Source organism: Anser anser, assembly GCF_964211835.1.
Source record: "Anser anser genome assembly, chromosome: 1".
Classification (NCBI taxonomy): domain Eukaryota; kingdom Metazoa; phylum Chordata; class Aves; order Anseriformes; family Anatidae; genus Anser; species Anser anser.
The window spans coordinates 120,782,963-120,796,518 of record NC_139720.1 but is presented as its reverse complement, the minus strand read 5'-3'; the positions used below and the strand labels follow the sequence as shown (position 1 = coordinate 120,796,518).

At 42.2% G+C, this 13,556-nt stretch overlaps 1 protein-coding gene across 1 annotated transcript in view; it reads left to right on the top strand.

Moving 5' to 3' along the window:
• The window catches only part of OTC (ornithine transcarbamylase), a 31,087-nt gene extending 21,779 nt beyond the window's left edge, over nucleotides 1-9,308 (top strand). Inside the window, exons 7-11 of the mRNA XM_083808207.1 lie at nucleotides 4,793-4,915; nucleotides 5,249-5,302; nucleotides 5,406-5,555; nucleotides 6,636-6,773; nucleotides 8,806-9,308. Coding sequence (XP_083664333.1) covers nucleotides 4,793-4,915; nucleotides 5,249-5,302; nucleotides 5,406-5,555; nucleotides 6,636-6,773; nucleotides 8,806-8,865 — 525 coding nt within the window. The 3' untranslated portion in view covers nucleotides 8,866-9,308. The remainder of the gene's footprint in view (nucleotides 1-4,792; nucleotides 4,916-5,248; nucleotides 5,303-5,405; nucleotides 5,556-6,635; nucleotides 6,774-8,805) is intronic.
• The last annotated feature ends 4,248 nt before the right edge of the window (nucleotides 9,309-13,556 follow it).

The following is a 13,556-nucleotide window of genomic DNA, read 5'->3' as shown; positions in this document are numbered from 1 at the left end:
GGGCAGCTGGATGGTTGCCCACTTTGCGGAGGGCATGCTGCACTTTACACTCTTGCTTTCTTACCCAGGAGGCAGGGGGCGGGCAGGGAGGGAGCTCCCAGCAGCGCACTGCAGGTGTTGGCACTGTGTGCTCTTTTCCTTTCTGCCCTTCTGCTGCCTTTGTTCTTTTCCGCACTGTATGCTGAGGTGAAGAAGGCTGGTCTTACAGCACCTAATAAAACAGCGTTTCACTCGAATAATGAATTTTAGCAGTTCACAGAAGTAGCATTAACACTTGAAGAAGTGGGAGCCACAGGGTCTAGTTGTTACCACAATCAAACTTCTCATGGGATTCTCTGCAGGGTAAGCAGATGTTATCTGAGCACTCCCTGCAAGAAGATTAATATGGGGATGTTGAATAGCACCACTGATTCTTTAAATCAGTTAGAAGTTCATATATAACATTCGGACTGCTTTTCTGCAATGCAAAAGCAATTTATTTGATTTATGCATGCATGCAAAATACAATAGTGACACAGACTGATAGCCTTATATTTACATATAACTACAGAATTTATGCAGCTGATTTCTCCTAAAAATGTCTCTTCCTTATCTCTGTAAATACTTTCCTGCCTGTATTTGGCCTCTCCCTGCTGTCAGTACACACCCAAAATGTACTTTTTTCCTCTTCTTTATTCTCCCCTGGTGTTTGCCACTGGAGCTCTACACACATACTGGCCCTCTTCATGTTTAGCACATCTTTATTCCTCCATTTTCTAAATCCTGTTAATTTTTCCAGATTCTTTCTTGAGTCCTCTTCAAGCACTTCCTCTGCCTAGTTTCCTGGTTTATTTTGTCAGGTTGTCTTCCTGCTTATGGCTTCCAATTGCTTTTTCACAGGTGCATTTTAGTGGTGTGTTTAGTTTTTTGTATATTCTAGCCCATTCCACAGACACTGCAGCGGGTTTATTACTGGGGCTGTCTCTTTCTCATTCTGTATTGAGGGTGCTCTTGTCAGGATACAAACTGTCATGAGTATTGGGGTGAGATCCTTCAGGTTCAACATCCTCTTGCCCAGTGCCTTCTTCCTGAGCAACCTGGAGCCCCTCACGGGTTTTCCATCTACGTGGGCTCTCCCCTTTAATACTGTGGTCAGTATTGATGTCCTCTATTATGCCAACAGGTTTGTTTTTCTTACCATACCTGTTGCATTCTTTCTAAAAAATTCGTTTGTGCTGAGTTTTCTCTCGACTTATAACCCACTAGAAATGGTTGTAAACATTTTGCAAGCTGATTTGGAGAGCATGGGGATTTGGCCTTTAAAGACTGCAAGTTGGTGTGCTGCTGCTGTGCACATGGAGAGCCGTTTTACGTCCCTCTCTGTGCTGAAGAGACACAACAGCCGCTTCCTGAGCCCACCCACTGCCTCTCAGTCTCCTGGGCAGAAGCTGTGGCTCTCAATTTCTGTTCTGCGAAGCTTGGCTGGCGGGCAGCATCACACAATTTGTATTCTGGGGACAGACCAGGTATTGACATTGATTCAATTGATATTAATGCCACTGGCCAAATCAGCTAGCTTGTAGCTGACTGCAGGATGGCCAGATTGGTAATTAGAGTGGATCCATATGCCACTAGCTTTTATGTTACTGGTCTGAAGGGAAATTTCTTTTTCAGAAAGAAATGGTTGGCATAAAGAAATGTTTAGCATTACAAATGCATCAGGGGTTCCGTTTCAAATAGCGCAACGAATAACAGCATCGCCCTGTTTGGAGAGCTGCTGTGTATTCTCAATCTTTCCTCAAACTGTAACCCAAAGAGCTCGAATTATTATAATCTTCAAATTCATCACCATCATCATCAACATTATTCTAACAATTAGAAATCCCTGCTAAGATCCAGACTGATCCTCTGGAACACACTGTTTCAATGACCATGCCAAACACCAAGGTAGGAGTACAATAACTGGTGCAGCACGTGCCTTCCAAGATTGCCCTGGTTTTTATTTACCAGATCACGCTGTCTCCCAAAGGACTAAAGCTTTGACTATCCTCTGCTTTCCATTTAAAATTTTGACAGAATATTGATTCATCATTCAAAAGCTTGCTCTAATTGAGGGTTGTTATGACCATTGAGGCCGAATGTTTCAGAAGGAACTTATAATGGTGTCAGAGTTTCTGCCTTGCTGGAAGCAATTCCACGTAGAGTCAGACATGAAAGCCCCTAATTAATTAATTAGTTAGTCGTCTCTAAACATACAACAGCGCTATACCGTTGAGCATGCTTATTTTTTCCCCGTGGTTTGCTGCACTGATACACTGCAACCACGGAGAAGAACAGAATGAAACACAGCAGAAGAAGCATGAGGGTGAGAAAGTTGACTGTAATATTGGCATTAATTATTTAGCAGGGATTTTTCATGAGAATAGCAAAATCGAGTTTTGTTTCACTGAAACAGCAGTCAGCTTGCCAAAGAGTCACTCATAAGGGAGAAGGACTCTAGATTTTCTAAATATTGTTTTGTGGTTTTACTAGAAGTCTAAATATTTTGAAGTCAGGTCCCAAATACAAAGAGAAACTGCAGAACAGCCAATCAGGTAAAATGCCTACATTAATCTAACAGAGTTTGGAAAAAGTGGGGAGTGATACAAGGGGAAAAGTATCTTCAGAGGGCCAGGTGAAAAGATTCTGGTTTAACCTTGATAATTACAGTCATAGGAAAACACTTTTTGCAGGTTTTCCTCTGTGTAGTTGATCAAGCATGTGCTATAAAATGGAAAAACAAAATGCATTTTCATATACAGTAGTTTTTGTATTGCGTTAATTGGTTATGACTGATGCAATCCCCTCATCTTTCTCACGTTCCTGGGTGCTGAGGATGTATCAATGCAGGATGCCCCACAGCACGTGTGTGCTGAGGATAAGCACCACAGCCGCAGTCATGTGAGCTGGCTTTAAGTGAAGAGGTAGGAACTGCAGCAGTAGTGTACCAGCAGCAGCACAAAGCTTAGCACACGATGTAAAATAGGCTCCACTGGCATGCACACAGCTTGATTCTGCCTTGACTATGACTTCTTCCATTAGCTGAACGTCTTCATTAAGATTAGCTCAGCTATGTCCACTCTATACAGCAGTCACGGCAGAGGCGGCTTTGCAATTTGCAGTGCAGATTATGAGGGTTATTATACAGACATCGCCAGTATTTTGTATTTTATCCATAACAGCTAGTAGCTAGGGAAAACAGAGGAAAGTATTTAATATGCATTGTGCTTCTTTTAATGCAGAGTAGCAGCTGGTAATAAGGTGGAGGTTATTTAACATAGCAGTGTGTTTGTGACTCACTAGTCAGTGCTTTGAGCATTACAGGCTGTGATGTCTATTTTTAAATAGTGAGATCAAAAGAACTGAGGGTTGTCTCATTTGCTCTTAGCTGCGGGTTTGTGTCTCAGCTATTGCTAACCCCTAGCTGGAAACGACTCCTTAAAGAAACGCCTCAGTTTGGCCTTCTCCTAGGAACGTCATTGCTAGGAGATGTGGAAGGATTTTGAACAATGCTTAGAGACTTGCAGAGCTGTTCTACTAAAATAACTTCCATGTCCACAAGGTCCTGCTTGGCTCTCCCATGAATGCCCTCGCATTACAGCTCTGCCCATGAGCCTATGGTTGTCTACAAATCAAAAAGCTATAGTTTCATGATATGATAGTTTTGGCTTTTAAACTGTAGGCAGCCTAGGACTCTTAGATTTAGATTTCAACTGCATTTTAATATCATTCAGATGCTACTATTTTTGACTCAAAATCGTGCTCACTAGCAGAAATGACAGTAAGTTTGGTCTGCAACAACTCTGCAATTATTTGTTTAGGAAAAGCTGCTGCCAGGAGAGGGGGGTGCAGTTCCAGCCCTTCTCCTGTTCAGCCTTCTGGCATCTTTGCTGAGCCTGTCTGCGAGGTATCCTGTCAGTACAGCTCTGCAATGTGGGTGCTTATCCTCTCTGACAAGCATTGAACCATGTCATACAAAGTGTTGAAACACTGTCTGGCTTCCAGCTAATACGAGGCAATAGCATCAAGGCCCAGTTTTGAACTAAGAATAAAAGGCTCTCCATCGTGCCGTTAGCCTTTCGAGTCTTGAGGTGGAGTAGTACAGAGCAGGCATATAGAAGTGCTTAGTTATATATCTACAAGTTTTCTGGTCTCAACTCAAGTACCTATAAACATGCCTATTTAAAACAAGCCTTGCTGAAGGGCTTCAAATTGTCCTGATCTGGAAAAGTGTACTGATGGTACTCTTGTTCCTCCTTAAACCTTATCTGTTGGTGTCTAAGGGCCAGAGTAGCTGCACATGTACAGGCTGTAAGTGTAATCAGGCAAAGCTACAGTTAACACTGTAGTGCTGTTCCAGGTTAGGGTAATCCATACTCTAATAAAACCACTGCATTCTTTGGCTCTGCACTTGAGAGCAAGCCCTGTAGGCCACAGCTGCTTTTAAAGAATTGCTCTTTGCAATTCTTGGATTGGTTAAAATGCACTCTAAGAGCATGGCCACTGCAGGGAACGTTGTGTGGAGACAGAGAAGCTGGAGCAAACCTGAATATAGGGATATTTTCCCAATTTGGGGGAAGGCTGGAAGGAGTGCTATCTCTGGCATTAGAACTGTCTCCATACAGCTATAATCCCATGTTGACAGCAGCTAGTATTTGAAGGCAGCCAGTATTCGTTTGCACCAGACCAATCTAACCAACCACCCCTCCCTATGTCATCATCTTGCTCCATTCTCCTGGAGCGTAACCCCAGGGCTGTGTGATTCATCCGGCAGGAGCACTACGGTGGTCTGAACGGACTCACCATCACCTGGATCGGGGATGGAAACAACGTCCTCCACTCCATCATGACGAGCGCTGCAAAGCTAGGAATGCATCTCCGTATTGCAACGCCCAAGGTAAGAAAGCTGTGGGCATGGAGAAAGGAGGGCAAACCTTTGATTTTACAAGATACAAGAATCAATTTAGAACAAAGAATTAAATGATGTATCGGTATTTCATTCTGTAACTGTTGAAATACATTTTCCTTACCTTATTGGAATACTTTCTACCAGTTTATCCCCAAAATAAACTTTCAACAAAATCAAAGTAATGTCCTGAAGCTTTACAGTGCCGAATAACGTGACATTTCCAAAGGAAAATGGTTCAGTCAGTATTTTTCTAAGCAGAGTTAATAATCATTAAAGATCTTATGTATGTTTCATCATGTTATCTATCGTCTCTTTCGGCAGGGCTTTGAACCAGACCTGAGAATAACTAAAATAACTGAACAATACTCCAAAGAGGTATGAGCCCAAGGAACAACCTATCATAGTAGTTTGAATAGTTTATTTTTGCTATAAATGAAGTTTTGTGATTTCCTGATCTTCCTTATTTTATTCACATTAGTATGGTACCAAGTTGCTTCTCACAACAGATCCGTTGGAGGCTGCAAATGGTGCCAATGTCTTAGTTACAGATACATGGATAAGCATGGGGCAAGAAGAGGAAAAGGAAAGAAGACTAAAGGCATTTCGAGGTTATCAGATTACAATGCAGGTAAGAATTCAGATTTCATTTTTGGCTGATCCTTTTACGGATTGCATTTGTAAGAATCAACATCAATAAAGCATGGGTTTGGTGTGTTTTTGAGTGGAGCTATGGAAAAAAAAATGCAAACCTTACTCCAGCTTGAAAACTCACAAAAATAACAAGCTTTGGGTTAATATGTACACTTCAGATGGCTTGGCCTCTCTCAGAGCCTCCCAATGAGATCTACATCCAGAACATAACCAGTGCAGGAGAGCTAATCCTTTATTTTTTTATATATAAAAAGAAAACTATTCCTAACCTTGAATTTCTTTTTTTTTTTGCCATCAGAAAAGATCCCTTACATTTTATTTAAAATGAGCAGCTCACAGATTAACTATTAAAGTTCATAGTCTGGGCATAATCTGGGGCAATTTTGTGTCTATCTGTCAATGTATAAAGCAAAGAATAAATGTCTTTAAAAATCATCTAGTTGAAGTGCATATCAGAATAAAAACAGACATAATGTGAAGTCATAAACCATTAATTGTTCCAGATAAAAAGGATATTTTCCTTGCTGATAGAATTACTGATTTAATTGACTGTATTTTAACGTAAGTTCATAAAATACTACTAATGGGTATATCTCCGAATTGGTTTAAAGCTTCATTGCTTATTGATATTAGATCAATATATTATGAGTGACGATATCAAAAGGAAAAAAAAATCACAGCCTTTTAAATCATGGTTTAATGTGTTCTTGTTGAAATTATCAATAGTATTATATTATTGTGTGACATTCAAATACAGATCGCAGTTTATCGATCCTCTAAGTCACTAGAGTTTTTACTTCCTTCTAAAGCCAGAGAAATAGAAGTAAAAAATGGATTTTGTGAAAGCAGCACTGAACTCTTGCTGACTTGAATGGGGATATTCCCACCTTATTCACTGATGAGCAATTCTTTTGATGTCAGTGGAATTCTTCTGAGTTCATCATCAAAGTCACTAGAATGGGAACTAATGTGAAATTTGTTAACCTTTTAACCAGTTAAAGATTTCATTAATGTAATAGCATATATCTTGATTTTTTTAATTCTTTTTGATCTACAGACTGTGAAATTTGCTGCTCCTAATTGGACATTTTTACATTGTTTACCCAGAAAACCTGAAGAAGTTGATGATGAAGTATTTTATTCTCCAAGCTCATTGGTTTTCCAGGAGGCAGAAAACAGAAAATGGACAATTATGGTAAAAAAAAAATAAATTAAGGAAGATAACATGATTTAGAGGTTAGGTCACCTTCTGTCCTGCGTTACTCTACAGGCTTGGATTCAGTATGGTCTCTCAATAAATCATAAATATTAATACACGTTTCAAATGCACCCTGCTGCACATCACGGTTTTGACTGTAGGCAACATATATTTGTAGCTCAAATACTTCTGGACACAAATGTGACCTATTTTGATAATAGTCTGCAGTTGCTTGACACAGTTTTTATCACTAAGTGAAACCTAAAGTATAAACTGTAATTTTATTTTATTTTTTTTATTTAAATCACTAGGTTTACACTAATGATTAACTTTGCTGCTCCATTTTAAAACATGTTAAATGCTGAGGTCCCAGGGACTGGTCTTACAAACTACAATTTCCCAAACACTTAAAGCAGATGGTGCTAGATATTCTGCATTTTTTTCTCAAGAAAAGCTGCCGTTGAAACCAATGGGAACTTTCCCTGAGAAAGCACCGCAAGAGCAAAACTTTGAAGGACCCTGAAAAGTTATGGTGTGTGTGATACTATGTGATCCATGGGAACCATGAGAGGACGCTTGGCACTTAATGTAAACCATAACTCCTCTCTCAGCATTCCTAGAATTTCAGAAAATTGCTGCCAGATCTCAGTAGCCTATTATTTATTGGTGGCTTTAGAACCATCATGTTGACAAAAGCTAGCGAAAACTTTGAGATGAAAAACAAAACAGAAATGGCATTAACATAGCTCTCAGATGAACTCTAGATGTGCTTTAAATTAGTAAGTGGCTGAGTATTGTATGTACCAAAACATGAGATTTTGGACACAGTGAAAATTATTAACAAATTTGTATTAAATTCAGTGCACAGTTTAGGCCTTAAACTTCTGAAAAGTGCTCATATTTTTTATTTTATTTTAACAATGTTTAATGACTCTAAAACAAACAAATCAAAAGCACCTTTACTTTGGGTTCAAACTATACATTTTGTTTGGGTAAGAAAAGTGTCATACTAGTATTTTATCAAGCTAAAGAATAAAGAATGCATGGGCTTTGTTTCTACCTTATTTTCTAACCCTTTCAGCTCAGCTAGCGAACTGAAAAATAAATTATTTGCTCAGCTGTAATTCCGAACAGGGCTGAGCATGGCTCTGAAATGGGCAGCAGTGGGGGGCTGCACAGCTGCGTGTTCAGTCCCCACCGTGTGCCGGGGTCTGCCTGTCACACTGAGCGGTGCTGTGGGGAAAGGAAAGACAGGCAGCCAGAGCACAGCCCCCGTAAATCCTGGGCCGAAAGAACAATGTACAGTCAGACATTGCTGGGAAACCACGACAGTGTGAACCAGGCAATACCTTCTCAAAACTGAGCAAGCACAGGGGCTCGTTGTGCATGCAGGTGCGGGGAGGACAGCAAAGCTGCTTCAGCACTATTTTATTTAGCTGACATTCCCGTTTCTCAGTTCATGGCCATACCAAGGGTTTGTTGGGGCGTGTATCAAATACTAGGGGGGAAGCAGGAGGGGTACATGACACACGATTAACCTCAGTGAGTATTTTCCATGTTTTACCACAGAAAGTATAGCTAAGCTGGGATACATTTTGAAGCCCTTATTCAAGTATGACTGTTGCTGATGCTAATGGCAGTTCTACTGAAATCTGCAAGCAAGCCCACCTGCCGTTTTGGTACCTGCAGCATTTCCTGGGAGCAGCTGAGGATACAGTATAACACACCAAAAAGGCCTCAGCTTTTGGTCTAAATGTGCTTTGTCTGAATTTCTGCTAGGCTGTCCGTTAATATATTTTGTCTGCACTGAAAAAACCTATCAGCTGTGATACAGAACATCCTAAGTGATTTTCAGCCCTTTCCTGATTCATCGTCAGAAATTCTAGCAAATAAATCTAAGCGTGCACTTTTTGTCAGGCCAATAACTCTCAACACAAGACTTAGAGCTAGAAAATATTTTCCCCTTATTTATTTTTATGGAGTATCTGTTTCCAATGTGATTGGATTTTTTCTTTTCTTCCTCCTCTAGGCTGTCATGGTTTCCCTGCTGACGGATTACTCACCACAGCTACAAAAACCTACATTTTGATGCTTGGATTCCAGCCAAAAGAAAAAATGGCAGAATATTCTGGTCCACAGATACGTCTACCTTCTTCAGAAAGGATCGAGGCAATGAATGATTCTTTAGTAAAACTGTGTGGTTAGCTCTGCTGAAGTATGTAATATTGCATTACATTTGTGAAAATGTTTGAGACAATAAACGCCATTGCAAAAGCTGCTTCTTGTCTAGAGCCTCTAAGCTGTGTACCTTTTCTAATGATCAGCATCACTGAAAAATTTCCCATGCTGTTCTTTAATGATTGGCTCTACCAGCATCAGAGGCATATTAGTCTGGTTTTTTTTTTTTCATTCTTTCTTTCTTTTTCTATTTACTTTGTAGCTCTGTTAGAACTAGCATTGTGTAGTATGACAGACATAAACTTCTCTCAAAACTGATCCACTTAATTGCTGATCTCAGGGAGGGTGAGCAGACCAACGATGCTTTACTGTTGGCCTTGGTTGCCCATGCTTCATGGGTGCCCTGGCTGCTGTTTCTGTCCTCCAGCTAACCTCCAAATCCTTCTACTCTTTGACACTGGAAATATAGAGACCCTGAGAGCATTATCTTCCTCTGTGACATTCCTGTGGGCTGGCACGGGAGAATACTGCTGCAGAACGGGAACAGAGCAGCTTCCACAGAGTTGGATGCAGAGAGATGTGGCTGGAAGGAATCAGTTCATTCTTTGTCCATCTCCCTTAGATCTTCACTCCCTAAACAGAATTTTGGCTAAAGAAGCAAGTTTTCTAACTCTATTTTTCTAAGCAAAAACAAGGGGCATATGATGGCACTGTGTACAGCTCCTTTGTGGAAAGAATTTGTTTCATTTCATCTGGTGCTGTAACTTGGTGTACGTTTCAGCTAATCCCTCTCAGCAGTGAATAGATTCATGACATTTGTAGTTTTCATGATGGCTGGATGTGTGTGTATGTCAGCTAAAGCTTTGTGCACTATTAAAAAACACCTTCTTTGTTGTCGCTAATTAGTTTCAAGAATATGTCAGTGTGTTTCCTATGGTAATACTTGAACAACGTCTGTGATTTTTTAAAAATCTGCTAATTGGTTTCCATTTTCTGATCAGCTGCAAAACGTTATTTAATTAATTTCAAAATTGGAATTCACTGCTGGGCCACATATAACACCAAAATGAAAATAAAAGTACATTTGTTTATCTTATAATTGATTCGTGTTTTTTGCAAGCATTTGTGTGTCTCTTGTTAAAATTAACATTTTCCATCAGTACACTCCAAGTGTTTCAACAAGTCAGTGATCATTGACACCTCAGCAGAACTCTAGCTGCAGAAAGAATGGAGGAGTAGGGTAATTTCTAGAAATCAATATTTTACTTTACAATTTATCATATGTAGAAAAATGCATGCAATACAGTATGTATCTGGCTGTATTAGATCCTGCTTTGTGAACTGGGTTCCAGTTCAGCAAGACACTTAAAACTGTGTTTGGTCCTTTTGGAACCATTGAACTATGCTAAGTGCTTAGATTGTCAATATCCTTACTAACCTGAATTTAGTGCTGAAAGCAAGACAACTCGTTTGGCTAGTCCTCTCACAAAAAGATATTAATATCAGTTTAATTATGTTGACTAATATGCTATCAGTGAAGTCTGGCAGATTTAAAATAACAGAATTGTTTTGTTACTTGTTTCTCAGTGAGCAGATTAAGAATTATCTTCTACTCTTTCGCTTCTCTGTGCTCTAATTAGAGCTAATATGCATCTAGGTTATCACAGACTCTTTTTATACTTAGGAATCCGAGCAGGATGCCAGACATCTGAATCCCCTTGACATTTTTAAAACACATGGATAGATCTGCTGCACAGCACATGAGCAATGGAATCCAGCATTTCCAGTGGGTTAACTTCATGTGATTCTATTCCTCTGTGACGATCTACAGGAAAGGAAGATAGTCCTTACAGTCCTTGATCTGTCTTGGACAAACTACTCACACCATCAGCTGTCCTGATACTTTTTGGAAGTACTGGGTGGACTTAGCACGCACATGCAGAACAACTGAGCGTTTTGTAGAAGCATTGAGCTTACCAGACATTTCTGCACGTGCAATATTCGGTCTGTGTGCTGGGAGCCAGGCACAGCCCTGCAGGTCAGGTTTACTGAACATGTGCAGGCTGTCTGCACAGTGCATGCTGAGCAGATCTGACACTTCCTGGAGGCGTTGGGCTGGTACCAAATAGGCACGTACGTTTCTGCTGCGGGGACCCAGAAATGCGGTGCCCTTAAGGCTTCTTGTTCTGCCCGAAGGGACGTGCACCGCTTTCCCTGGCATCAGAACAGCTCTGTGGGGCTTAATCCACCTGTGCAGGTTAATCGTTGTGGGGCTGCAGCGTGGTAGCGTGCAAGGCACCATTATTATGCCGTCCAGACTTCTGAATTCATTACTTGAATTTACAAGAGATGACTGCAAATGCAGTGTGTAAAGGAAACAGCAATAATGTGGAAATATTTTGTGGGGGAAAAAAAAAGTTATCAGCATTCAAAAGGCTTAAAACAAATGCATAACAGGTAGCATTCACTAATAGCTTACAGTGTTTTTCATTACATTTATTATGCTTTAATCAGTAGAAGTGCTGTTTTCATCGATGAGTGCACTTGAAGAATAGGCTTTTTCTTTTTCTTTTTTTCTCCATCTTTTTACACAGAGGTTCATGCCTGGTTCCTGGTAGTCAAAACCTTCCTTCCCCAAAAACCCTTCTCTTTGACCTGGACAACAGTCCCGGGTCAGACCCCACACATGGACCAGCAGTGCGGGTGTGCTGTGTCCCACACTGACTTTGGTGCCCAAAGACTAACCACAGCTCCAAAGCTGGTACTAAACCCGGCTTTGAGGTGACCAGGGTAAGCCTGATCCCAGCTGCGGCCTTCTCAGACATCTAAGGGCCTCGGAGACACGAGCACAGGCCTGGCAGATGTGGCACAGTCTGGTGGCGCACTTAGAGCAGGAGCTGGTGGCCAGCAAAGACAACCTACAGCACCTCAAACGGCCCTAGAGTATTATGCTTTGGCACTTGGTCCATCACCAGTGTATCATCATGGTACTCAAGAGTAAATGATTACACCTAGAGGTAGAAAAGCCATATTGCTTATTAGCAGTTTATCACAGAATCACAGAATTGTAGGGGTTGGAAGGGACCTCGAAAGATCATCGGGTCCAACCCCCCTGCCAAAGCAGGTTCCTTAGAGCAGGCTGCCCAGGTAGGCGTCCCGACGGGCCTTGAATATCTCCAGAGAAGGAGACTCCACAACCTCCCTGGGCAGCCTGTTCCAGTGCTCCGTCACCCTCACCGTGAAGAAGTTCTTGCGCATGTTGGTGCAGAACTTCCCGTGCTCCGTCTTGTGGCCATTACCCCTTGTCCTGTCCCCACAAACCACAGAAAAGAGGTTGGCCAAATCCCTCTGTCTCCCACACCTCAGGTATTTATACACATTGATGAGATCCCCTCTCAGTCTTTTCTCCAGGCTGAACAGACCCAGGTCTCTCAGCCTTTTCTTCACAGGGAAGATGCTCCAGGCCCCGTACCATCTTTGTGGCCCTCCGCTGGACTCTTTCCAGGACATCCCTGTCTTTTTTGTACCGGGGAGCCCAGAACTGGACACAGTACTCCTGGTGAGGCCTGACCAGGGCAGAGTAGAGGGGGAGGATCACCTCCCTTGCCCTGCTGGCCACGCTCCTTTTAATGCACGCCAGGGTCCCACTGGCCCTCTTGGCCACCAGGGCACACCGCTGGCTCATGGCCAACCTGTCGTCCACCAGGACCCCCAGGTCCTTCTCCCCAGAGCTCCTCTCCAGCAGGTCGCCCCCAAGCCTGTACTGATAGGTCCGGTTGTTCCTTCCCAGGTGCAGGACTCTACACTTGCTCTTATTAAACCTCATTTGGTTTCTTCCTGCCCACCTCTCCAGCCGGTCCAGGTCTCGCTGAATGGCAGCACAGCCTTCTGGCGTGTCAGCCACTCCTCCCAGCTTCGTGTCATCGGCGTACTTGCTGAGGGCAGACACTATTCCCTCATCAAGGTCGTCGATGAAGATGTTGAACAAGACCGGACCCAGCACCGACCCCTGGGGAACACAGCTAGTCACAGGTCTCCAGCCGGACTCTGCGCCGCCGATCATCACCCTCTGAGCTCGGCCAGTTAGCCAGTTCCCAACCTACCTTACTGTCCACTCCTCTATCCCACACTTCCTCAGCTTTGCTAGCAGGATGTCATGGGAGACGGTATCAAAAGCCTTGCTGAAGTCAAGGCAGATGACATCCACTGCTCTCCCCCCATCTACCCAGCTGGTGATGCCATCACAGAAGGCACTGTAAGCACTTGTTCCGCAGTTGGTTCCCAGTAGCTGTGGGATTCCTTGGCCACTTCTATCATCACCTGAAAATAATCCAACCTTCGTTCTCGAGTCAGTGCAAGAAGAGGGAAAAAGAGCTCCTCTATAGTTTTCTTAGAGAGTAAGAATAGTTTTTGCCCTGTGTTCTCTTTTACATACACAGAGGACACGCTGCACAGAAACAGCAAGCCTGCAGAATTTTCAAATAATCAACATCTTGCAGAATACGAGGAACAGTAAGGTTAGAAAGGACTCAGTGGGGATCTTGGACAATCAGGAGGAGACAAAGAAATGTAGAAATTCTGAAACAGAATTAAGCATTTTCT